The 27,224-nt window shown below is 38.9% G+C and overlaps 2 protein-coding genes across 3 annotated transcripts in view; one reads left to right on the plus strand and one right to left on the minus strand.

The window, feature by feature from the left end:
- FGF2 (fibroblast growth factor 2) overlaps nt 1–11,019 on the plus strand; it is a 66,466-nt gene extending 55,447 nt beyond the window's left edge. The window contains exon 3 of the mRNA XM_074950825.1: nt 4,355–11,019. Coding sequence (XP_074806926.1) covers nt 4,355–4,540 — 186 coding nt within the window. The 3' untranslated portion in view covers nt 4,541–11,019. The remainder of the gene's footprint in view (nt 1–4,354) is intronic.
- NUDT6 (nudix hydrolase 6) lies at nt 4,930–27,220 on the minus strand. 2 transcript variants are annotated; one of them, XM_074950823.1, is made up of 5 exons: nt 26,969–27,220; nt 24,368–24,571; nt 17,388–17,443; nt 10,180–10,234; nt 4,930–5,407 (listed from the first exon to the last, which is right to left on the minus strand). In XM_074950823.1, exons 1-5 carry the CDS (start codon nt 27,207–27,209, stop codon nt 5,013–5,015), a joined length of 951 nt encoding a protein of 316 aa, XP_074806924.1. In that variant the 5' UTR covers nt 27,210–27,220; the 3' UTR covers nt 4,930–5,012. The 2 variants fall into 2 exon arrangements, with proteins under 2 accessions (XP_074806924.1, XP_074806925.1); XM_074950824.1 differs by lacking the exon at nt 24,368–24,571.
- Between the last annotated feature and the right edge of the window lie 4 nt (nt 27,221–27,224).

Raw genomic sequence — 27,224 nt, forward strand, 5'->3', positions numbered from 1 at the left:
GGTGTCAGACTCTGGTCCTGAGGGAGCAGGGGCTTCTGGTATGTGTAAAGCTGTGCAGCAGAAGATGGATGGGAGTGAATTGGCTGGTAAGAGGAGTTCACTGATTTTTCTCTTCTGGAGTTTGAAGAAGATGAGAGCAATTAATAATTCCAGATGCTCGATAAATATGGAAGTGGGGAAATATTTGGCATCAGAACATCACTACAAATCACTCTTTGTACTGCAGGGATGGCGTGCATCTTGGTGACACAGGAAACGTGAGTCATGGAATCTTTAGCTGCATTTGTTAAACTCTGTCAAGTGAAAGATAAAAACTTACTGGCTCTAAAAAGAGCTTGTAGGGTTTTTTTTGAGGCAATCAAGAATGTAATCTCCCTCAACAATAAGCCACTAACTCTTAAGGCTCTTGTAAAGAAAAACACACTTCAGGGTGCACTTTGCTTCAATTTGGTGAGCATGATGTACAGGTTTAGGAGGGAGTAAAAGACCCACCTATTTCTGCTGTGCTGTTTACAGTGAAATTAGTTGATTTGTACATATAGTAGAATCTCAATTATGAACACCAGAGTTATGAACTGACCAGTCAACCACACGCCTCATTTGGAACCGGAAGTATGCAATCAGGTAGCGGCAGAGACCAAAAAAAGCAAATATAGTATAGTACTGTGTAAACATAAACTACTAAAAAAACAAAAAACAAAGGGAAAGATTAAAAAAATATTTGACAAGGTAAGGGAACTTTCTGTACTCTTTCATTTAATTTAAGATGGTTAAAAGCCGCATTTTTCTTCTGCATAGTAAAGATTCAAAGCTGTATTAAGCCAAAGTTCAGTTGTATACTTTTGGAAGAACAACCATAATAATTTGTTCAGGTTACGAACAACCTCCATTGCCAAAGTGTTCATAACTGAGGTTGTACTGTACATTGTTGTTTCCCTTCCCCAGTGTTGGCTTGTCTGTCTCTTTAGAATATGAGCTCCTTGGAGAGGGTACTATCCCTGGGTGCTTGGAATGCGCCTAGCACATAATGGGCAGTACCCATAGATAAATATCACCACTTTCAGAAGCTCTGTGCGAGGGAGGTGATGGAGATAGAATGGGGAAATGGGTTCCTGGGAACAGGCTGCGGAGACAGGGGATTCCATGGGACTTAATGGAAGGAAGGACAAAGTGGGTGAGTCTTTTGGCCCCCCCAAGCTCATTCATTTAACTGAAACAAGTCAATGTAAAGATATTAACGTGTATATACTTCAGCATCCTAGTATTTCAGTAATGGTTGGCAAATATGAGCGCTGGTATCTGATTCTCAGTTCCTGTGCTTGAGGCAGGAATGAAGAAGTAGGGGGAGGAAGGTGGTTAAACCTACAGCTGCCTTATCTTTGGATCTGTGAGGCTTGAAGGGGGACTAATGCATGTAGCTCTATTTCTTCACTGTGGGCCTGATTCCATAAAGGACTAAAACATGTGAGTAATTCCATTGCTACTCAGGAAAGCACATAAGAATGCTCATCTTTAAAGTCAATTGAACTATTTATATACTTTAAAATGTAAGCATAGATGTTGCTGAATCAGGACCCATATTCAGATCCAGGAACCCACTGCAGGTCTAGGAAAGGTGGGTAGCATGCCACGAAGGTGTTACTACCATGACCACATGCGGCCCTTTGTCCACAGCTGTGCAAATAATTGGGCCTTCTATTCCAAAAACAACTGTTCTATGTTATGATTTAATATTTTTTGTTGGCCACTGAGAACATTCACAACACTACTCTTGGGGGAATTCTACACCAACAAATTAAAAGTTCAGTGCACTATATTTTAAAATTCTGCATATTTTATTTGTCAAAATAACAAAATATAATCATGCCATTTTCAATTATTTTGGTAATTTATTTCAAATACCTGTCAGCAAGTATGTCTGTAACAGTACAGACAAAAATTCAGGAAATGTTTTTTAACATAAATTACTTACTAGGCATATTAATACAGAACTCTGAGTAATCATTCATTTAAACTACAATACAGAAACTTATTTCCCGCACCCCTCAGAAGCAGCCCAAAGGGTTGGGGGAGGCAGGGGTAATCGAGGAGCTGAGGGAGAGGGAAGCAATTGCTGTAAAGGAGCCTGGGAGTTAGGAGGGATGTTGGGTGTGGATGGGAGAAGTATGGAACAGGTTTTTTTGGTGGGAGGGATTGTTAGGAAGCTGGGGAGCCTCCCCCATGCAGACCCCACCTTTGCCCCTGTTCCTGCACCCCTACTCCCATTCATCCCCTGGTGCTATCACCTCTCTAACTCTTGGCCCCCACCTATCCCCTCCACTAGCTCTTCTGAACCCCAGTCTGCAAGATCTTCCCCCCCCAGCAGCCCTGTGTTCCCTGCTCTTTTCCCCTATTCCTCCTCCCCCTGTGCCGCCTCTGGACCTGCAGGCAAGGCGTTGTGAGGAAGGCAGCCTCTCCCCTTTCCTCTCTGCGGGTAGTTGCTCCGGCTTGTGAGCCAACTGCCCTCTTCTGGTCCCACATCCACCCTCAGTGGGTGAAAAGTGTAATTGCAGCATGATCCCTATCATGGCTTCCCTTTGCCTCCTAATTCTGTGCTTGCACAGTGGTGCAGAATTCCCCCAGGAGTAGACAAAGTTCCTGCTCCAGAGATCTTACAATCTAAAAAGTATTTTTGCTTTTTATAGTCAAAATTGTATTAAATTATTCCTTTTGAAGTGAGATGCATTATTCTGACAACAGAATCATTAGCCCTTGCAGAAAAATCTATAACAAATGTATTGGTTGCATTGTTCTACATCAGTAAAAATGGGTAAAGTGTGTTTGTGTGTGTGTTTGTGTTTGTTTGGGAGGGAGGAACAGCAAGGAAAGGGCTGTTTGTGTTCAGCATTAGAAAATTACTAGAAATTTGAGGGTCGTAGCTTATTTAATTCTAAACTATGTAGGTTGAATTCTAAAGGTGAAAATTAGGGCAGTAGGTCATTTGATGAAAACATTTCTATAATCTGGCTGTCAGGAACAAATAAGGGAGTGGGGGGTGGCGTGTATTCAAGCTCATATGGCATGCTTATGATGCCACTGGACTTTAACAAGTTCCCAGTATTTCCTATAACTAATTTCTTTAGAATGAGGTAAAACTGCAGTAATTGGTTTGTGCTGAAGATATATGTGTATTTGGGAATTTCTGCTTCTGCATTAAAAACTGAAGTGTGTGTGTGTGAGAGAGAGAAAATCCTTCAGGACTTACTGTTAAGTAGGATGTAGCTTTAGATGAGGAAAATGTACTTTAAAGTTTCTCTCTACCTAGATGTTATCAGCTATTGAGGCTGATAATCAGTGTCATAATTGGGAAATATTAATTTCCCTTTACAGATTTAGAGATTAACTGTATTTTCCTGGATTCTGAAATGCACATTGCAAAGCATATTGTGGAACATATTTGAAATGGAGTAAAATTTTAGTTAACATGAATGTTTTTCCTGGCTTAGGTTCCCCTGTAACAATGGATAGAATAAATATAATTTCCACATGGGATATGCTCATTAATTTTTTTCTTCTTAAAGAAATCTCATCATCATCATCATCATCTTGGTAACAGAATAGGCTCACTACTATTATTTTTGTTACTGCACAATAGTACTATAGGAATTGGCTTCAAGAAAATTAAAACAAACAGTTTGGTCCTAGGCTGGACTGCTAGTAATCTATTTCTGACAAGTTGATAAAAAGATTTGGCAGGGGCAAATGACCCACTTCATACTTTTTCTCCTCTAACACTAGGCAAGAGGGATAGCTGAATTGTCTGGCTTGGAAATTAGGAGCTACCAACAATTACAGCAGACAGGATTCTTCATTCATTTTTGATAAATGGTGGAAAGGAACAAAGAAATATAGCACGAAGACCGATTACTCTGAGCTTTATCTAGCTCAATGGCTGCTACAAAATATCATGCAGTAGTTCACACAAAAGTATGTTTAATATGAATTCCTTGAAATCTGTTCTTCAGAAAAGAATATCTTCTGAAAATGTCCCTAATACTGTGATACAAATAACTTTAATCATCAAAAAGAAAAGGAGTACTTGTGGCACCTTAGAGACTAACAAATTTATTTGAGCATAAGCTTTCGTGAGCTACAGCATCCGATGAAGTGAGCTGTAGCTCACGAAAGCTTGTGCTCAAATTTTAGTCTCTAAGGCGCCACAAGTTCTCCTGTTCTTTTTGTGGATACAGACTAACACGGCTGCTACTCTGAAATTTAATCATCAACTAACTCCTCTCATTAATAGGCACTGTGTGTGATTTGTTATGCCGGAGGGGATGAATATGAATAACACTTTTTTTTCTTTCCCTTTCAGAAATGTGTAACCGAAGAATGTTTCTTTTTTGAGCGCTTGGAATCAAACAACTACAACACTTACCGGTCACGGAAATATTCTGATTGGTATGTGGCATTGAAAAGAACTGGACAGTACAAACTTGGACCAAAAACTGGACCAGGGCAGAAAGCTATCCTTTTTCTTCCAATGTCTGCCAAGAGCTGATTTCAGTGGTAGATTCTATAATCTATGCCACAACACACTAAAGTGGTAGTTTCCTCCACTCCTTTCAAAAGTACTAGTGTGAGCAAATATTTGATAACTGCTTTTGCAGATGTCTGATTACCAAATACATTTGTATAGTATAACCTTGATGTTACTGTATGTTTTGAAACAATTGTGCCAGTGTCCAGAGGAAAAAGCACCAGGAAAATATCTAGAAATTTCAGTATTAGTGCTTCACGTATTTTTCCTCTAGTTAGAGCTACTATATTAGCCTTACAGTGTAAAGGAAACTTAAAGATGTGCACACATTTACAAGAATATTTACCTTTTAAAAGAAATAATATATATCTTACTAGAAAATAAAAAATTCCAGCAAGAACAAAGTCCAGGAATATTTTTAATATGGTACAAGTAAGCCCACAATTTAAAACAATCAATTCTGAATTATTATTTTAATAAAATGTGAAGCTTATTACAATTCTGTCATGTTTTTATAAGTATCTGGCAGCTCCCTGTGGTACAGCTTATAAAATAGGCCAGTGTAAACAGCTGGAAATTCTCTCATGGTTATATCAATCTTATCAAACCCTTCTCTGTATCCATAAAGTAGCAGTTTAGCTACACTGCTGGTGATGGGAGTAGTGTCTTTGGTCTTAGCAAGTTCCTCAAGATCCATCCATTCGCACCTCAAGCACTCCTGCTGGCAGAAGCTGATGTTGAATGAGGAAGGCTGCAGGCGACAGATGATATACATATCTGATATCCCAAAGGCTCCAGGGTGCCTATGTTGCTGCCTTACGCTTAAGAGGGACTTGAACTCTGACTTAATACCAGTCTCTTCAAAAACCTCTCGAACTGCTGTGTTTCCTAGATGGAGAGAAATATTCCTACAGTACATGTAAGAGGAGACTACATTTCAAGAACTGTTCACCGTGAAAGATTTCCAACTCATAAAGTATTGCTGATGGTAACACCTTTTTGAGACTGTAAAGGCTATAAACTCCAACACTACAGTAAGCTCAGTTTTTGGGCCTTTGAACAAAACTAATTGCAATGGACTGTTTTTTTTGTGGATAACCTACAAAATGATGAATGTTCCTTAACACTGTACAAGTATGGTAGCTCTGAAACCGATGCACCAATGCAGTATACCCAGCTCTTATCTAAAAATATTTAAATATTTTCAGTTCTTTGATCCTAACTAATACATTTTTAGGTTTACTTTCAATGACTGATCTTCCTGTTGCAGCCAAGCACTTTCAACTATACCTGATTGTGGGAGCAAATCAATTAGTTCAGTGGCACAAGTACACAATTTATCTTACAGATGTAAAAGTGTGCAAACAAACTGGCCTACAGAATGAGGGAGGACCTCACCCCTTTTGCAAATTTATCCTTAAATGTCTGACATTTCAGTTATATTATTTTGCCAACCTACCATGAAATCTATTGATGCATGGGGAATTCATATAGATAATTCCTATTAACTTTGCATATGTAAACCTTTTGTACACTGACCAAGAGGAGATAAAAACCTCTTACATTTCTCATTATAAAAATCGGTAGGAATGGAGGAAAAAAAAATCCGTTAACTTGGGCCCTAGTCCAGGAATGTCCTTGAGCACAGGCATAGTGCCACTGAAAGTCAGTGGGACTACTTGTGCTTAAAGTTAGGCACATTTTTAAGAACGTTGCTGAGTCAGGATCTAAAAACAGCTAATCGTTGGCAGGGTATAACTCATTCACTCTCAGTGCTTAGACCCAGTCCCTCCATTAACCAAAAGCTAGAGTTACCTCTGAACGGGAATCAAAGTCAAAGATCCCAGGAGGGCTCGAATAGCCTCATCTGCCAAAATTTAGCTGTTCCTAGGCCTTGCAAAACTTTACAAATCCACTTGGGTGGAGTATTTTTTGGATGGGTAAATAGAATTATTAGATTATTTGTTTTTTATCCTCATGGCAAGGAAGGTGACTGTTTTGTCTGAGGTGTTAAATGCCCATGGCTATTTTGCAAGGCAACATGCTGCAGTTAATTAGGAATTAGAATGATGGTTTATATTTAACAGAATTACATTCATTTTAACAAAAACCTTTTAGTGATTCTCCCTTGCCGCAAACCACCATCTTGAAAAGTCAGAAGTACAGAAGATGTAAATTTTGGATTTATTTTAAAACCACTGAAAATAATTTCAGGACATACAGTAGCAAACCATAAGCAAAATATCTAACAGCCTTTCTTGCAGACAATAAACATTTATATAGTAATGGCCCTGATCCTGCAAACACTTCCATGTGTGTTTAAAGTTAAACACATTAGTAACTGCATTGCATTTAATGGAACTAGTTGCATGAGTAAAGCTTGACACATGAGCATGTGTTTGCAGGATTGTGGGGGGGGGCGGACATTACTATATAAAAGTCTGTAGAGCATTTTATTACAATATTAACTACACAGCTACTTCGGGGGTTGGGGGGAGAGAGCTCTCTGACTCCATGTCTCTGACACAGTTGTAGAGATTACTGACAGTATGAGCCATTACCACTCCTGGCTCCTCTGGGCTGGAATCACTGGAAGTCCTAATGGAAGGTTCATCCAGTCTTCCTTGGTTAGAAGAGATGTGGAAATGAAGCAAATTCCCTACAGTGTATTTGTGTAGTACTCTTTGGACTTAAAGTGGGAAAGGAATAAAAGGATAGAAATCAGGGATGCTGAGGGAGATCATGCTACGTAAGACACAATCATTAGACCAGCGATTTCAGTCTAGATTTGAGCTTTGCTTCAAGATAGTGCCTTATTGTAGTTCCCTTATTTTTTAATATTTTAAAATATTATAATAAGTTAAAATAGAAGGAACATTTAGGGCTTGAGTTTAAAAAATCGGCAAGCCCCCAAATGCGTGCAATTTAGTGTTTAATTTGTTCACATAACTACCACAGCTGCTTGTGCAAACTGGTACATGTGAATAAACACTGATCTGCAAGCATGATAACTGCACTCCTACATTTTTGAAAGGTAGGCCCTTAAATGTTTAAGGCTTAATGTAAATGAAGGAAAAATAAAGTTCTGTTATTTCATGCTTCATTAATTTATATCTGTTAAAATACAGTAATGAAAATAACTGTTTGCTACATCACATCTTAAAGTTCCCCTCATACCACTATTAAAATATTAACAAACATATATTTTTTCCCAGTTTTTCTGATACCTATTTGCTGTCACCCCAGCAACATTTACAGCCTCTCCTATTTTTAGAAGGATGTGTCCCTAGCACTCCTGTGTACAGCACTCGTACAGTGGAGCCATGCTCAATGCTGGCCATTCTTTGCCTATCAATAATGTAAAAGTTCCTCCAAAGTCCCCTTCTATCTTGGACCCTTCCCTTTCAATCCTTCTCTAACCAGACTCCCTTTTTGGTACAAAGTATACAGCATATAGTCATGGAATTATGTACTCCTCTCCAAACAAATGTTTGACATGTAAGCTCATGTTTCATAAAACTATACACGCAACATCAACTAAAGCTCAATTCTGTAACAAATATTTGAAGGAACAGCATTAGTACACATGAAATATGTTAAAACGGTACATGAAATTGCATATAATGACTGAAGGGCTAGATCCATAAAGAGGACTTAAGCATTGCAATGCTCAGTCTAACATTTAGGCACCTTGCCATCTAGTGGAAGCCACAGCCCAAGTCAGGCGTCCACTCTCCCTCTACAAGACCTGCGGAATGTTAAGCACCTAAGAATGGGACCCACAAAAGTTAGCAAGATGAGTAGGTAGCTGCCTAATGTAGCCAGTAGGAAATGCCAAAGAAAAGGGTATAACCTATGTCAGTGGTGGGCAACTCGCGGGCTGCATGCAGCCTGTCAGGGTAATCCGCTGGCAGGCCTCTAGACAGTTTGTTTACATTTGCATGGCTGCCTGAAGCTCACCAGTGGCCGCAGTTCGCCATTCCCGGCCAATGGGTGCTGTGGGAAGCGGTGTGGGCTACAGGGATGTGCTGGCCACTGCTTTCTGCAGCGCAAATGTAAACAAACTGGTGGCCCACCAGTGGATTATCCCGATGGGCTGCGTGCGGTTGGCAGGTTGCCCACGCTAGCTTAAGTCCTGCCCCTTAAAGGGACCTAGGTGCCTGAGTCTGGGCCTGAGGGAGAGTCCTTCTCTGCTCTTGATTCACAGCTCTGAACCCTCTACTGGAGTTAAGGGCATAAGTCCTTTGCAACAAAGCAACAACCACAATGAGGAGGAGAAAGATGGTGGTGTCACCTCCTCCATCCTTATAACCTCATGCAGCTGTATGTATGCTGAGTGGCAGAAATTTAGGTGCCGGGGGATTTTAGGTGCCTACAGGGTGTGACAGATGAGCAGGGATTTTAAGGATTTAAAATTTTGAGGTTGGGTGCCTAAAGTGGCAGGCAGGCATCTAAATCCCTTTTGTGGATCTAGACCAAAGTTGAGATGTATAGTGGGAAACTACTGTCCTGTCCATTGTAATGATGAACTGCAGAGTTTGTGGCCTTGGACACTGAGGGGGAGAATACATTTGCGGCTAAGGTGCAGGAGTAGGAGTCAGCACATGTGGGTCCTGTTCCCAGTTCTCCCAGGCTGTTTCTATATTACTCCAGCAATGAAGTTAACCTCTTTTTGTCTGATCTTACTCATCAGTACTGTGCAGATGATACTCAAAAATCTGAAATAGTATTGAGGAAAAATGTATTAATGTAAGAGTGCAGAATGTAGTACTGTCCAGTGGAGGTAACTTTTGAACCCAAAACCTACATGCTGTCTCCTATATACAGAAAAACCTCCAGTCTATATTTTTTTAAAAACCTAACCTTTGCATAAACTTCTGTATTGTAAACTCATTGGTCCTGTAACCCTTTAACAGAACTTCAGCAGTACTGTAGTATTAACAACCATCTACATCACATTAGTTTAAGTGAAGTATTTCCTCAGCTCAGTGTCAGTTCACCTTTACTTTAAGAGTAATTATTACTATTTGTAATACAATAGTGCCTAGAGACTCCTGCTGAAAGCAGGGGCTCATTGTGCTAGTACTATGTACTTCATAGTAAGAGACAATTGCTGTCCCAAAGAGCTTGCAATGTAAACTTCCAAGACGGACAAAGTGTGGGAGAAGACATGTAGTTAGTCCCATGTTACAGATAGGAACAGTGTCAGGAATTTTTACTCAGAATATTGCTGAGTTTATCACCTGGTGCTTCAGGCTGTGCTTGAAGTATTTTAATTCATTTATTTCTATGCTATATTCATCTTCCTTACACTTTTGGGTTCATATGACACAATGTCAAATAAGCCTACAAATCAAACACTGCACAAAGTGAAAATAAAGAAAAATGTGTTAAATGTAGGGCCTTTTCACCATGAACATGGTGAAGCATCGGGTATCCTCTGCTGAAGTGTCTGTTTTAGGATGCAGGATCATGTCACCCCACCTCTCAGACACCAATTTTAAACAGATATTGACCATCACAAGAGTAATCCTGCAAAACTACTTTGAGCTACATACCTCTGTATCAGCCAACTAACAGAGGGCACAACTCAGTGGACTTCAATGAAGTTGTGACTGCTTATGCTGCTGATGTATTTGAAACATTGTCCAGAGACTTACCAATGTCTTCACCTGGGTCTGACAGGCCTCCTGGAAATTTCCATGCATTTGTTGTCTATAATGGAGCAGAAATATTAGCAAGGTATACAATCTGTTTTGTTCTCCTAATACAAAAGGACAAAATGATTCCTCTAGAATTCCTAATCACCTTAATATGTACATGAATTTTTTAAAGGTGATAACATGTTACTTCTATAATTATCAGTTAAGATTTAAATAAACTTCTGTTTTTGCTAATGTGATCAGACAGCTACCTGTCTATATGAAATATTGGAAGAAAACATCTACTGATTGAAAATATAAACTGTCTAACAGTCATTAGACAAAGTTGCTGCTAGTTAACTAGTTAAAAGTAGTTGGACATGAAAGAAGCTGCTATAGATATAGACTGTATAATCTTCTTGTTAATCACTAATGTATTCTACTTCAGTGGTTTTTTGGCTTTTTAAAAATAACTGTACATATTTAATCTTCAAATAGATATTATGATTGTAGTATTGTTCTATACTGCACTGGCTTTAAAGTGATTTAGTGTCTGTAATAACCATGTAGTGTAACTTTGTCATTTTGTTTTCATGGAGAAGAAAAATAAAATGAAGACCTTTTTGGTGTGTGACCTCTCTACAAATTCATTTATTGAAATTCAGCAGAATCAAGTTGAATAATTAGCAGCCTTGGCATTGTAACTGCAACTGATAAACATGGACAAGATCCTGCAGCTGTTGGATTAGGCCCTATACATTTTTTTTAACTAACTGCAGTTAAATGTCACCAGACTGACAATTTGTCAATTATCCTGGGGGGGGAGGAGGGTTGGTTTTTTTTGTTTTTTTCCTTGAAATGCAAAGCAACTATGTACTTCCGATTGATTATATTGAAAAACATTCTTTTTGGGCTCTACTTAAGGGCTTGGACAAAAGTTTAGAATAATAATAAACTGTAGATGGACAATGCATATATGTCCACTGGCATTCAGATTTTGTCTTCCGTGCCTGGAAATCTTTTACTGTGTAATTGTCCTCATTCATGACCCCATGCAATGAGCTCTTAAACTATTTTGAGATCGCTGCATGCAGTATACATCATTACACAAATGTGCTTGGGTGATTTTTTCAAACTTTGAAAATATCAGCTTATTTAAGTAAACTGGTCGTCTCTGGGAAAATGTCATTTTTCTGGAAGGGGGCGGGGGAACAAAAACAAAAAATCCTAAGAACAGAAGCATGGCCACAATGGGTCAATGTTCCTGTATCCTGTCTTCTGACAATGGCTGGTGCCAGATGCTTCACAGGGAATGAACAGAATGGTAATTATTCAGTGATCCTGTCATCCAATCCCACCTTCTTGCAGTCTGAGATTGAGACGCTCAGAGCATCTTGGCTAACAGCCATTGCTGGACCTGTCCTCCATGAACTTGTCTAGTTCGTTTTTTTTTTTTTTTTTTTTTAAACCTGTTATACTTTTTGGCCTGGCAACAAGTTCCAAAGGTTGACTGTGCACTGTGTGAAGTACTTCCTTATGTATGTTTTTTTAAGTCTGCTGCCTATTAATTTAATTAGGTGACCCCTGGTTTTTGTGTTATGTGAAGGGGTAAATAACACTCTCACCATCCCACCCACCAATGCCATTCATGATTTTATAATGTCTACATATCCTCCCTTAGTAGTCTTTATCCTAAGCAGAACAGTTCCAATCTTTTTAATTTTTCCTCTCATGGAAGCTGTTCCATACCCCTAATTATTTTTGTTGCCATTTCTCTGTACTTTTTCCAGTTCTAATTTATCTTCTTTGAGATGGGGTGACCAGAACTGCACACACTCTTCAAGGTGTGGCATACCATAGATTTAAACAGTGGTATTATATTTTCTGTTTTATTATATATCCCTTTTCTAATGGTTCCAAACATTGTTGGCTTTTTTCACTGCAGCTGCACACTGAGCAGATATTTTCAGAGAACTATATATGATGACTCCAAGATCTCACTTGAGGGGTAACAGCTAATTTAGACCCCATCATTTTGTATGTCTAGCATTTGGATTATGCTTTCCAGTGTGTATTACTTTGCATTTATCAACATTGAATTTCCTTTGCCATATTGTTGCCCAGTCACCCTGTTTTGTGAGATCCCTTTGTAACTCTTCACAGTCAGCTTTGGACTTAACTATCTTGAGTAACTGCATATCATCTGCAAACTTTGCCACCTCAGTGTTTACCCCATTTTCCAGATCATTTATGAATGCTGAACACCACAGGTCCCAGTACAGATCCTTGGGGGACCCTGCTATTTACCTCTCCACTGTAAAAACTGACCATTTAGAAAATATAGGGTAGGACTATCTTTTAACCTTACTTTACTTAAGAGCCTTTGATGTGGGACTTGGTTGAAGTCTTTGAAAGTCCAACTGCACTATCTCAACTGAATCACTCTTATAAGTGTGCTTGTTGACATCCGCGAGGAATTCCAATAGATTGGTGAAGCATGAGTTCCCTGTACAAAAGCTGTGTTCCCTACTTGACATAGGGAAACAATTTCTTGGTCTAATTTAGTTTTGTTTAGATTACTAGTTCAATGACAATGGACATTACTAACTTCAGCGCTTGTATTTAGTGTTATGCTCCTAGTAAAAACTGTTTTTCCCCATTTTTTTTTCTTCCTCACTGGTTGCATATCACGTCAGTCTTATTCTGGCAAAGAGAGCTGGATGTAGGTGGCCCTGGATTCTTCCAATTCCACGTTGTGTCACCTGAGAATGAGGAGTTGTAGAGTGATACAAAGTTCACCCCTCTCTGTTTAAAGTTCAACATTCTTCCCTGATTGCATCCTCTACCTTTAGTTGGGCCAGGGACAGCAGAAAATGACCGTTTTGGTCCCAAGGTTTGACACCATGTGCAGCAATGTGTTGTGCAGCCTCCGAGTGGAAGACTAGCTCAAGTTTTTTGTATTGAAGGTGGCTGAGGCAGGAAGCCAAACCTTGAAATGCAAAAACAAATTTTTGCGAACTTTTGGGAACAATTTATTTTTCTCCGTCACAAATGTAAAGGAGGCATAGTTCTTGGGGTTGTGGGTTTTTTTGTTGAGCTTTGATGATTTCTTGAGTTCTCTTAAAATTTAAGCAGGTTATTCTTTATTGTTACACACACATGCGCGCTCTCTCTCTCTCTCTCAGAACTAGGAAAATATTTCTATATCTGTATTTTCTTCTTCACTTATGCTGGAAACTCTTTCCACCTATAACGAGCCAGTTTTGGATCTTACAGATTGCATGCCAAATTTATGCGTTAACTGGCAACTACTCAAAATGAGCTTGGAGTCTCTACTATACAGAAGTCCTTAGTTTTTCTCTACAGCTAATAAAAATACAAAGTTAATACTTTACTTCCTGTAGAGTGGTGCCTCTCTTCCCTGAACTCTTGCATTACCAATTCAACATATTGTATAATTCTGCTTGCCTATGAATATACTCTTTCATTTAAGTTCATTAGCTTTGCTGCATCTAGCTGTGAACTGAACTAAAGTTTAGTTCCTGAGAACAAATCTGTGGCTAGTTATTTCACCATCGGGAAAATGTAGCTAGTAGGATGCTGCCTTAGATCTAATGACAGAAAATGGAAATTAATGCATCCAATTACCTTATGTTGCCATTTGCAGAAAATGTCAGATAGCTCTCACCTAATTATAAGTAGCCTATGCTGTTATAGTGGAGAGACTTGAATTAAATTTCCAAAGGATTATTCAATTACAAAAACACTGCCTTCAACTAAAATGCAAATAACTTTCTTTAGTTTTGTTGTCCTTGAATTTAGCACATGAAATGGTGGAATGGCTCAGGAGCCTGGTAATGAAATAAGGAGCCTTTCACCACTTGATGATTGTAGGTAACCCTGGTAGTGACTGGAAGCCATTACTGTGTGATGGATGTTTGGTGGTCTCACTCCAGTTCCACATCACAAAAACCACCAGTACCACAACTGACACTCTTGCTTGGCAGGGAGGCCAAGAATGAAAGTGTATATGAGAAATTAACTACCTTCACATACTTAGTGCTAGTTCCTGTAGATCCTGGTCAAAGCATATTAATTATTTCATGTCATATTGTCTGGCACTTTACAAAACAAACAGAATCCTTGACCCAAAGAGTTTACTGAAAGCTATTGATTTCATTGGGATTCTGCAAAGGCCTGCATGGATCCAAGTGCAGGACTAGTGCTTAAGTTAGGATAAGGCCTTATACAGGGAGAGGCTGGTTGGGTGGGGAAGACAAAGGTGAAGATCATATAGTCATGAGGTTGCTTGGGTGAACAGTACATGTGTCTTGAATTACACTGTTTCAGGTTCTTTATTAATGGAGGGGTGAGGGTGTCTGAGCAGAGCCATTTTCAAGAGCGGGTGAGTAGGGGGAATTTGCATGGATAGTGCCTGTGTTGTAGCTGTTCTGTAGCTTTTAGTCTTTCAATTAAGCACTTTCAATAAACATTCCCTCCCCCTCAGCACACTTCGAAGAAAATAAATACACCAGTGAAATGTTTGACAGGTATGCCAAAGGCTAGAGGAAAACTTTTTAAATGGAATATTTTTTTAGAAAAATACAGCTTATTTGTATATTCTGTAATACTATTCCCTATCCCATTTTTTGTTTGTTTGGGGGGCTTTTGCCTTAAAATAACAACTTCTTTTTCTTTTCTTAAAAAATCTGTCACTTAAGGCTCGTCTACATGGGGGAGTTATTCTGAAGGAGGTGTCCCTGACTAACTCCCTGGGCAGATCCTCTTGTATTCAGGAATAAGAGTGCCTTGTTCTTGTTTAGCTTAACCTGCCTAGGATGTACAATAAGCTAATTTGGAATAAAACAATCTTATTCCTGAATAGAAGTGTGCCCGCACAGCTATTCCTCCTTAAATTCATATCCTAATTTCATCCAAATTCATTTCTTAGAGTAGACAAACCCTTGGGTCCAAATCCTGCAAAAATTTATGCACATGCATAATTGTACTCAGTAGTAGTTTCACTTTAGTTCATGGGACTACTGCTATCAGTAAAACTATGACTAATGTAAAAACTAAATTACCAATAAGTAATATGCTCAATTCTACTCTATCAGGACTGTAACTTGGAACTTTCTGATGCCTGAGAGGATTCTCGTTTAAGATGGGCAAAATAAGCATCTATGCCAGATGAACCTATTGGAAAAACAATTGTGTTATGCAAATATCTTTCTTAAAAATTAACAAAAGAATGTTCCCCTCCCCCTTCTCTGAAAGTGACAAAAGTGGTCTCTAAACAGAATGATTTTCAAACATTTCCATGAAATGTTGGCAGATATTTATATTTGTGTTCTTTTTAAGCAGTGCAGAGATAAACATATGCTCTAGATGAAAAACAGGAGCTCTATGAAAAAAGTCTGTGCTTTTTTTTTTTTTTTTAAAGCAGAAACTGTGTGCATCCTTTTTTAATGGCTTCTCTCACTGGATGTCAAAACAGCCTCTCTCTTGCCTCAGCAACCCTGGCAAGCTGTACCTGCCATAGGATAGTTCTTGCTTCCTTGAGGCAGCAGTGACAGAGTTGTAACTAGTATGCAACTACTGAAGACCACTTTTGTGTGTGTTCTCTAACTTATTTTTCCTTTACCTCTGGCTTACTCACTATATCTGTCTGCTAGCTAGGAAGGCAGGCAGCTTCCTATGAGGCAGGAGTATTATTTTAGGGGCAGCTGCTGCTAGATGTGAACTTGTCTATATTGGCACAGCGCTGGCACAATCCACTAAGTTGGATGCAACCCTCTCAACAGTTTGATTAAAATGGCTTCTGCCAAACAAATTATTGCTTTAAAGTAAGTGTATAAAGGGGCTTTACAATATACGTTGGACATGAAACTATACTGGGGTAATTAGAGTATTTAATGACAAAATAATTCTTTAAAAATGTAGTTAATGTCAATTTGGTCACTTTTAGTGGTAAACGGGATGTTAAAGAATGCGAATGTAACAAACAAGGTTATTAACATCAAACTGAGTGTTATGTTTAAAGTAGTAAATATCCAAATGTTTGCTTTGTTTTGAGTGTCCTGAACAATAACTATCTAAGCAATATTTTCTAGTTCTCCTTTCCCATGTCTTATTTCAGATTGAGTCCAGGTGTATTTCTCTAAAAGGCAGCATTCTCCATGTTTGTTTTTAAACATAAATACAATCGCTAACACCCACATATATGTATGTATATATGTTCAGTTGTAAGGGTTATGACAAAACAGATGTTAATAGGCAGGATTTCAAACTTATGTCTAAAATTTCCGCTGTACCTCACAGGACTCTGCTTCCCCCCCCCCCCCCCCCCGGTCACTTGAAACCCACCTCCATTTAACAAAAGATGAAATAAAAAGAGCACAATTCCATTCAGGTTTAGAGTAAGGCAGGTTAGCCTTATCAGCCAAGGGAATTTCCTTGCTTTAGTTTGTATCACCACTTTAATGTTTCAGCATGGTTTTCTCCTCTCTGAAATTTCATGTTTTAATAAAGAAGGAATTCTGTTCTGTTCTGCAAATCTGTAGTTGGCTGATCATTAACCTCCTAGACAGGCTGTTGTGTCCATTTGGCTGTCGTGCAGTCTGTGCTAAAATTCTTAATGAAATTTTATTTGAAAAAGTCACTGAAGATGCCCAGTAGACGTATTTATAAATGTCAATCTAGACTGCTTCCCCCCCACCCACCAAGAACGATCAGGTCATACTACAACAAGCTGCTTGCCACATATATGCATAGAACAAGCTGACAGTCTATAGTGCAGCCCTTTATATATTCATTCTTCAAGTACTTGTCAAGCAGTATAATATTCAGTTAAGCACATTTCTAGTTCATTCAATTTTTATCCATTTAAAATTAACAAAACTGAGAATTGTCTGCAGTACAGCAGCCTTCAAAGTTTACAATTTTTTACTCCTTTTTAAATACACAGAGTAGTCTACAAAAAGAACAGGAGTACTTGTGGCACCTTAGAGACTAACAAATTTATTAGAGCATAAGCTTTCGTGAGCTACAGCTAACACAGCTGCTACTCTGAGACTAGTTTATAGTTAAGCATTCAAAAATACCAATGGAGAAAAGTAAACTTTCACTGTTCTAATTATCAGAAATGAAAGCTAAAAGATCTTTGTTTTATACAATATTCAAAGCCCATTTAATTAATTGGTATTTTAGAATAATAACAAACTTACTTTATTTTTGTCTTGTACGACCAATACTTTTCCAGTGTCTACATCCAATGCAGCACCTGTTGGAGACAGAATATTTTCTGATAACTTTAGAAAGATAGTATCCAAAACTATTTTCTAAAATTTTAGAATTCAGAATTTTACACGACCTAAACAGAAAGCATGATAAACCTATCGAGGGACTCATCAGTGCAAGTTTAGTCTAGGTAATTTATCAGAAAATTGCATTGTGCTAAATGAAAAAAGTACATCAAATTACAGGTATAAAAGTTAAAACAGTGGTTCTCAAACTTTTGTACTGGTGACCCCTTTCACATAGCAAACCTCTGAGTGCGAACCCCCTAATAAATTAAAAACACTTTTTTAATATATTTAACACCATTATATATGCTGGAAGCAAAGTGGGGTTTGGAGTGGAGGCTGACAGCTTGTGACCCCCCCAGGTAATAACCTTGTGACCCCCTGAGGGGTCCTGACCCCCAGTTTGAGAACCCCGGGGTTAAAACGTCTCAACATGAGGGAATGTGCTTTCCAAAATTAAGATGTAGATATCCTATGTAAAAGAAAAAAGAATCTTAAGTTTTATGTAAAATGACTGCTAGTAAGGTTTCAAGGCCAAGAAAACTATTCCAAATAATCTAGCAAAACATACTTGGAAGTCAATTCCTTTCTTCAAGAGAGGACTCATTTAAGTCCATGAGAATCTTTCCATTGACCTCAGCATGCCTTGGATCAGGCCCCAGCTGAAAACCATCCTGGGTGAAATCCTGACCCTACTGAATCAAATGACGAAGCTCTCCTAATTTCAGTGAGGCCAGCAGGGTGGATAAAAATCAATCAGATTTTTTGGATAAAATGCTTTTTGAGGAAAAAGCCTATCTAAAGATAGTTTTAATTAAGATACATTATAGCTCAAAGATATCTAATCATGGAATATGGATTACAAATTCTAATTCTATAATATGAGACAATCATGTAATGTTTAAGAAAAGTTTTGTAAATGAGTTCCAATAGTTCATGGATTAGGGACCCAATCTTATGGGGTTCCAGGGGCTTCTGTATAGATTATTTAGGTTAATCTTTCTATCTACCCAATGGGACTCAGGGCTCAGTCTAGAAGATTCCAACAGAGATGCTTAGTTTTGCAGTTCTCAAACTGGATTTGTGTCTCCAGAGATAACATGGTTGTTAACAACAAAAATGTTTTTACATAATATATAGAGGTGAGAAATAACAGACCTCAACCCTATTGTCCCTCTGCAAATTTGTGTACACGGAGTCAATCCCTTACCTCTCTCTAAAAGTACAAAGTTTCAAAAAGTTCAATGAATAGAAGCTTGAGGGGGATCTGGACAAGGAGAAGAAGTCTGGAGATAAATATGAGAAGGGAGGGACAGGCAGTAGAAACAAAAGTGAAACTGTTTGAGCAGCATATTCCAGATGTCTTGAGGTCTTTCTGAGTGCAGCCTTCATTGATTTGAGATCTACCATACCATTCTCTCACTAGAAGGGAAAACCTATAATAGCAGCAGGCCATAAAAGAGACCCAGTTTGGGAATAAGAACCATTTAAGAAATATGTTTGCTGATGATGTTTTGAAGAGAGTCACACCAGTTCACTTAAGCACTTGGATTCAGAGACTGTTGAAGTGATGATCTCACTTTTAACAGCAGTAGCTGCTTCTGCCAGTGTAGGAAGAATATTTTCTTCCTTTGGACTAATTCATTCCAAATTGAGAAACTGTTTGGGACCTAAAAAAGCAGGAAAGCTTGTTTTTCTTTTCCAGATTATGAACAAACAGGAAAATGAAGGTGAAGATGACTGAGTTAGTTGTAAAAGCCAATATTTTAAGTTTCTCATGTTGACCTTGCTGACACAGGAGTTCCGTCAGTAGATATGGGTACTTTCAGACTAAAACAGGCAGAAAATGACATCAGCTTATCACTAACACATTTTGAATTCAGCAGGTTGGTTTTATGGATGATGAAATTATTCTACCAATTTGCTTGTATATCATTTATATTCTCTCTAGATAATCTGAATTCTTTCTAAAACAGCAAGCTGTACAGGAGTCAACCGGTTTATCAAATAGCACCGCTCCCCAAATGGTACAGAACCACCTTTACTTTGGTGGAAAAAAATACAGGTTGAAGGGTCTGACTGAATAATTAAGCCTTGCAGTGTACTCTGGTGCTTGCAGTTAGACTGTTAACTTTCTTCCACGGAAAACAAGTTTCCTTATTTTTCTTAAAACTCCGTCTGTTTTCAGGTCTAGTCATCCTATCACACCTAGTAATCGTTCTTGAAAGGATTCCACTTTAAAAACAGCTGTCCCTTTTAAAACAGACATTTTACTACCCCAGACTCCTTTTTGACAGATGTTAGATTTGTGCTTTGGTGAGCACAGTGAGTACAACTTACAGTGCTCTTTTCCACATCAATTGTGCACTGATTTAAAATTAGTAGATAATTACAGGAAGAACTGTTCCTATCAATTTTGAGCAGATGGAAGCCTATGTGGTTAGCACTCTGATGATGCATACATCTAGAATACTATGGAAAATATTTTAACATAAGGGAATTATTAAGGAATGAATTTTTAGATTGAAAACATCCTTTCCTGCATAATACTGAAATGGGAGTTTTCTGTTTAGAAGAAAGAAATAGCAACCCTGAAGTCAAGCTCTGTGAAAGGAGATACTTTAGGGAATTAGTCGTATATCTATTTCCTTCACCCTCCCTGTAGATCAGTAGTTCTCAAATTTTTGTACTGGTGACCCCTTTCACATAGCAAGCTTCTGAGTGAGACCTCCCCCCCACTTATAAATTGAAAACACTTTTTTTATATATATAAAACACCATTATACATTCTGGATGCAAAGTGGGGTTTAGGGTGGAGGCTGACAGCTCATGACCACCCATGTAATAACCTCACAACCCCCTGAGGGGTCCCGACGCCCAGTTTGAGAACTCCTGCTGTAGATAGATAGCTGTACATTGGTTAGTGTGGAATCCTGTGCGGGGAGGAGGGGAGTGAAGGGGGGATGCTGGGATCAACTTTTATGCACGCTGGGGGTGTAGTGGTTATTTTCTAGAAAAGCTGCTCCTCAGACATATGGCTTTCTGAGACCAAGAATGGCCACTGGAAATGGCAAACAGCGGTCCGGCTTAACTAGAAAGAAGGGTCAACTGCTTCTCTCCTCTGCTCCCAACAAACGGATACCTGTCAATGTAACTTTGAGCACTGTGAGGTGCCTAGAACCAGTCATAAGTAATGATTTAAATCAAAAAGAAGATAGACCACCAGTAGCATTTTTTCCTGCTTCTGGTCTCCTTTATCAGAGATCAGTAGCAGGCCCTGGAATTTGGACCTGTGACTTTAGAGAGTATTTCAAACCTGATGCTTTGAACCACAGTGACTCTCTGGAAAGGTTTCAACCTGTCCTCTCTCAAGGCAATAGTTATTAGAATACTATTTTGTTCAATCACTAGTGTCTTGTCTCCTTTTGGAACGAGATGATAGAATTAAAAAAACCTCTGCAGTATTAGAGAACAAAAAGCAGATATCTAAACCACTTATGAATAAAATTATAAAACAGTTTTAACTTTATGCCAGCAACAGATGTTCAGAGTCCAGGTTCATCTGTGGCTCACTTAATGGCTATAAACACTGAATGCTTGTGCTATAAACATTAACTGACAAATATAAATTATTTTGAGATATGGAAAACTGTTTTTAAAAATCCCAAAACTGCTTCGGAAAGTCCATAACCTATTTAACGTTATCATTTCCTGCAATTTCACACAGTCATTTGTAGCAGCATACAACTGTGGCTCATGTGACATCCTGATGGCCATACAGGTAGTGTGTGTGTGTATACCCACATAACACACAGAGAACTGCACATGCAGCCCACAATGGCCAACAACCTGAAAACCACTGCTCAATGGCCAAGATTATGGCTGCTGTTCAATTGCGTAGGAAGGGGTGGTCAATAGTACCTACTTGACAATATGAACAGACCCTGAAAATCTTTTTATTTACTTATTATTGTTGAGTTTTTAAATTATTTTCTCTGGAGTCTGGACCTTGATCAAAAGCAATTAACTACCTTGAGTGTAGGAGGACCCTCCTCCTACTCCAACTTCAAGTACTTTCTTTCTTCGAATAACCATTTCAAAATTTGAAACAATGAAAAAGAATATTCATATTGTCAGGTAGGTACCAAACTAGGGGTGGAGGGAGAAAGGAAAGATTAGATTCGGTTTCAGGGTATTGATCATGTACAGGTATACATATCCTTAACTCCTAACCTTCTCGGGTCTCATTACATAATATTGCCTTGTGAACAGAGAATATCTAATTTAAAATATTTGCATGCTCTTGGGCTTGCAACATGCTTTTCTGTCCTTAAATACTGGATGACACATGAAAGTATATGGATATTTGAGAATGAATCTGTCCCTCCCATCTATTCATGGGAGTTAAGCATCACCTTCTATAAATATCTGGAGATATCTGCAACATTTTGGCATTTCAAGAATACCTTAAACGTCACTTTTACATATATGGGAAACGACTGAAAGAACCCCATTTTGTTGAAAAGTAGTTGCATGTCTAAAAATCCCTTTGCTGCAAATTGATGCAATAAATTCATAATCCATACATAGGGGGAAACACCATAGATTTCTCTATTGTTAAACAATAGTAGATAGCACCTGTGAGTAATACTTTCTACCATCTCTAGCTGGCTAAGCAGCTCTATGCTATGCTGGTGAACAGTGACCTGGCCTCATTTATTCACACCTTTGTCATCTCTTGGCTAGTCTACACAACAATACAATATAGCTGGGCATGAACACTTCAGGCACCTGGGAAACTCCGACTGGTACAGAATGCTGCAGCATGTCACCTCAGCAACAGTGGCTACCACAACCACATCAGACCTATTCTCTGCTCTCTATACTGGCTTCCCACAGGATATGGAATCAAGTGGAAGGTCTCAGTTCTTATCTTCAGTGTGCTCCATGGCCAGGGCCCAAGGTATCTAAAAGACTGCCTAAAGCTCCAGCATGAACACTGTGGTCAACAACTTTGTTTTTCTGGAACAACGGAACTTTCTACAATGGGGTGAGCTCATCTGTGAAGGAGACAGCTTTCTCAGGAGCCAATCTGGCACTGTGGAATGAACTCCCACAGGAGCTGAGGATCACCAAAAATGTCACCACCTTCCACCCCCCGTGCACTTCTTTTGCCTTGCCTTCTCTAACATGAACATATAGGAATGTGTGTGTAAAATATATATAATCCAAAAGAAAACTCTCCACTGCACCTATATAGAAGAACTTGTATAGAATAGAATAGCAGTGCTACTACTTTACTTAAATAAATCAGCTGATTTACACTATCATGTCTTCCTGATCTTTTCCTTCAATCAAAAACTCCTAATGAAACCTGCTGGATTCAAAAGCAATAGCAGAAAATAAATATATAAATAGTCTTAAGGTTAATTTTTTAAAAAATTATTATGCAGCAGTGCTTGATATCAATATGCCACAATTTCTGGAACTATTTAATTGCTTCTGCCCTTGAAGTTAGTTCTTATTTGGATAAAATACAGCCAAAATGTTCACCCCACAATAAGAGACAACCAGATGCTAGTATTTCAAAGATAGTCTCCACAGATATTATTTTGGTTTTGTAGTATATAAAACAGGGTGGGTTTTTTTTTTAAAAGCTATGACTTTATAAAATTACATTTTGAGTTATGCAACTCCTACGTTAGGAAAATCCCTTTTCAGTTACTTCTATTTTCTCAAATATGTAAATTACTCATAAGGAGTAATACTGTACTTTTGCAAAGGGAACACATTGTCTGACCTTAGTTTAATGCCACATATTTTAATGATGAGGTTTTCATACCTCTGGAAAACATGTTCAAACATGTCCATTGAAAAAAAAAACCCCTAGGCTTGTCTTAAGCATTTTCAGCTGTGCTGCCCTCTGCTGATTTGCACTGCAAAATGTGTGACCGGCAACTCAATTTGCAAAGCTGTGTTACAATGTAAATCAGAAAAAAAAGGTTTCTTTATAGTTAGATGTTCTTTTTACGATATAATTAAACTTACCTGTATAATCTTCCATCTCACATGAGTATCTCTTCACTAGAATTTGCATATGACTGTTTACAGGCTCTCAAAAATCATGTGGTGGTCAGCTAACCTGTACACCAGTGTCTAAAACTGAAGATTTTTGCCCCTCCCCATTCCCTCAAATTGGTGGTGTGACAGAATTGGAGCTGCTCTGTAGTAAGCACATTTGAGCCATTGGGTGCTATAGCCCAGGACCTAGACTAAGAATGGGAGAATTGTGTGATTCAACCCCTGGGAAAGTAAAGGCAGGAGGTGTGAGACCAAGGGGGTGCTCCCAAGATCAGAGATTCAGCTAGTCCTATAACCATGACAGGTATTTTAGCATGCCTGGGTGGCCCCAAGAACACGTTTACAGTACATACAATACTTTAAAAAGACCCTTGTATTTCTTCTAATTTTTGTAAAAAGATACTTATTAGTTCTAATTTTTTTATTATAGTTCTGGAGCCTTAACATTCCATCTCTCCTGGAGGACATTTCTCTCTCTGCAGGGTGAATGCCATGGAGTTCCTGGTTTGGTTTAGTTTTTTTAAATAGAGTCCTATAGGACAGGTGAAATTTTAAAGCTTCAGGACCATAATCCCTTCCACTAGCCCACACCGTTTAAAAAAGCTTTTGACCCTGAAAACTGAGACATCAGCTTACCAGTTTGGTTTTATTCCAACATAGCACAATATATTTGTTCTATAGGGACACTCATGACTGACAGACTGCACTTCACAAAGTTGTCCTACAAGTTTGTGTAGTGTGGAAGCCTGGCTGACTTATTGCTGAATCAGGTCCTAAACCATCACCTGTTTTTCTTAAATAGAATTGTCTTTAGAACTAACCTGCCACTCCTAACTGATGTGTGGCGTACCCTGGTAACCTGCTGTGCCCTTCTCCTAGCCACAGTGTCAGCGTGGATGAGTCTGATTCTGCATGGTGGAAAGTAAAACCCTGCAAAGCAGCAGTGGCTATAAATTTGCTTTGGAGGATAGGAACGTGCAGCCAGACTGCGATTCTGCCTTCTGCTCTCCATTGTTTGACAGACTCTGGGGAAGAAAAAAAAACCAAAACCAAAAAAACCAAAAACATAAAACTCATTGTATACTTTCAAATCAAGAAAATAGATGTGAAAATAAAAGCTGTTGTCCTCTGATGGCCACTGCCGCCCCCCCCCCCTTTGCTTTTTACTAATTCTTTAGTTCTGATAAACATAACAGCAGAGCTTAATGTGGAGTAACAGTAGTCATCAGAAAAGCGATTGTGAAATAATACTGTCATATTCCATATTCATTCTCTTTTAGGGCCTGATTTTTAAAGGTTTTCAAGCTGGCCTCATTTATTGTGGGAGCAAATAGGTGAAAAAATGTAGGTGAAATCTGACTGCAAAAAGGGGGTATGGCACTACAAATCTGACTCAATTTCTATTCCTACAATTTACTCTGTTTAGAAACCAAAAACTTTGCTTTCAAGTGTCAGTCATGAAAATTTCATCTGGGATCTAAAAATTCATGTGTCCTTTTTGCTTCTTACATGATCATTAGTAAACAAGATTTTCCAGTTAGGATTTATGTGATTATTTTGTTTAGTAAGACTGATAAAGAGTAGAATCTAGTTCACTTCTCCATAGCTGCATTAACTTTGCAGAGATAACAGTAGTAACTTATTTTTGTCAGAGAACACAGGCCCCAATCTTGCAAGCACTTAGGCATGTGCTTAACTTTCCATCATACTTACATGGCCCTCAGTTCTGTAATATCTGAGCACCTCACAATCCCCAATGTCGTTATCCTCACAGCACCCCTGAGAAGCAGGGTAGTAGTATTATCCCCATTTTATAGATGGGGAACTGAGGTAAAGAGAGGCTAACCGATTTTGCCCACAGAGGCACACAAAGTCCGTGGCAGAGCACAGACTTGAATTCAGGTCGTGCAAGTCCTAGGAAGAAGCCCTAACCAGTTATCCATCCCTCTCCATTGGGACTACTCCCCATAGTAAAGTTAATTCCATGCCTGTTTGCTGGCTCAAGATTTTGATGGATCAGACTCATATATATTCAGAAGCAACTACTAAGTAGAAGAATAAATTACCTTATTTGCAGTTACTTCTTTGACTATAGGTACAATCCAAGTTTTAATTCAAATAACTGTCTTCTCATAATAATTTTGGGTAACATAGTGAAAAAACTTTACTTAATTAAGAATAACAATGAAAACACATCTCCAAAGAAGATGGCAACTGGCAGTAAGGACACTCATTTTGAAAATTCAAATAATTGAACAGTCTCTTGATCATTCAAGTTATTTGCTACTATCACTGGAAATTGAAGTACAAGAGATTTTTATCATTGTTTAAACAGTGGATCTCCTGTACTGTGGTTTACAATATTATGTTGTTTGTAGGTTTTCGGTGGAACTCTATATACATTTTGTTTACAGCTTTATACACTGGATAATGCAGATTCTGCACTTTGCATGTATTCACTTTTTTCCCTTCAGAAGTAATAGAAGTTAAAGGTTGAATTCTGTGTTGTGCAACTGTAAACCCGAGGTTACACAATTATTCCATCCTGAGGAAAGAATTAGATTTGAGGGTAGTAGGCCAGCTAGGTAAGTATGCTTTCTCTTCAGAGTAAAGAATGACAGGTAGATGTATACAAGGAGGAATGACAAGGACATTTCAAGGGATTACAAAATGACCTTTAGAAAAAAAAACATTATGACTTAAATTTTATCCAGTTTTGCTTGTCAATGTACCATTAACAATTTAGAATAATTAAAACTTTTTAAAAACACAACATACTTGTAATCATTAATATCTACTCCCTGCCCTTTACATTGCATTTATATTGGACAATAAAAACAGATTCCTCAGTTACCCTTTCAAATTGGTATCTGATTGCATAAGGCTGCTACTGTTGGGTTGAAGATCCCAAAGCACAATGTTTAAATCTAATTTTAAAAAAAGATAGTTTCAAACTGAAATAAAGGAAGCCATTCAAAATACACTCTGCTGGTGCTTTATAAAATCTCAGTTGGGGGCATTCAATATACCAAATTTTAACCGCACAATGAATAAATTACTTTATTTGGGGCTGGTGCTGCCAACGTTCCCAGTGAAGGTAACGGGAGGTCTGTGTGAGAATAAGATTACTGGCAGTGTGTGTTGTTATTGTATGGGTTATGTATGTTGATACCCTGCTTCCTACTGGACAGAGTAGAGAGCCCTGGCTGGGGGAAATCCTGGGCCCAGTTTAGTCAGTGGGAGTTTTGCTACTGGTCCCAATGAGACCAGGATTTCAGCACCCTGGGTGAGGAAATCACTTCTTTATACAAGGCCTGATCTTCTCTAGGTGCTGCCCTCCACGCAGTCCCCTTGTGCCCACAGGGGCAGCGGGTGGCCCTGCAGGCTGCTGCGCGGGCCCCGTAGCCCTGAAATGCACTTGCCCTGTAGCCATCTCTGGAAGGTGACTTGGTCCAGGCTGTCTGGAGCGTGAAGCTGACCCAGGTGCACGGTTACCGCGCCAAACTTATCCAGCTGCGGTTGGAGCCCGGCTGCCGCCAGGCTGCGAACAGCTGAGCTCCCCAGGCGGCGGCCGCACGGAGGGACTCGGGCCGGCTGGGGCCTTGCCCAGTTCAGGGCGCGCCGTGCAGGGAGAGCCCAGCGCAGCGCCCGGGCCCCCAGCATCGCTCTGCGCCGGCG

The sequence above is a fragment of the Natator depressus genome, chromosome 4, assembly GCF_965152275.1.
Source record: "Natator depressus isolate rNatDep1 chromosome 4, rNatDep2.hap1, whole genome shotgun sequence".
NCBI lineage: Eukaryota > Metazoa > Chordata > Testudines > Cheloniidae > Natator > Natator depressus.

What these genes read in the sequence shown, in the direction of transcription:
- NUDT6 (XM_074950823.1), bottom strand. Translation starts at nt 27,209, where the DNA reads ATGCTGGGGGCCCGGGCGCTGCGCTGGGCTCTCCCTGCACGGCGCGCC. An exon ending in ACATCAGTTAGGAGTGGCAG is followed by an intron (nt 17,444 to 24,367) that starts GTTAGTTCTAAA and finishes TGTCTCCAACAG; the next exon opens with GTGCTGCATTGGATGTAGAC. An exon ending in TCGTACAAGACAAAAATAAA is followed by an intron (nt 10,235 to 17,387) that starts GTAAGTTTGTTA and finishes GCTCCATTATAG; the next exon opens with ACAACAAATGCATGGAAATT.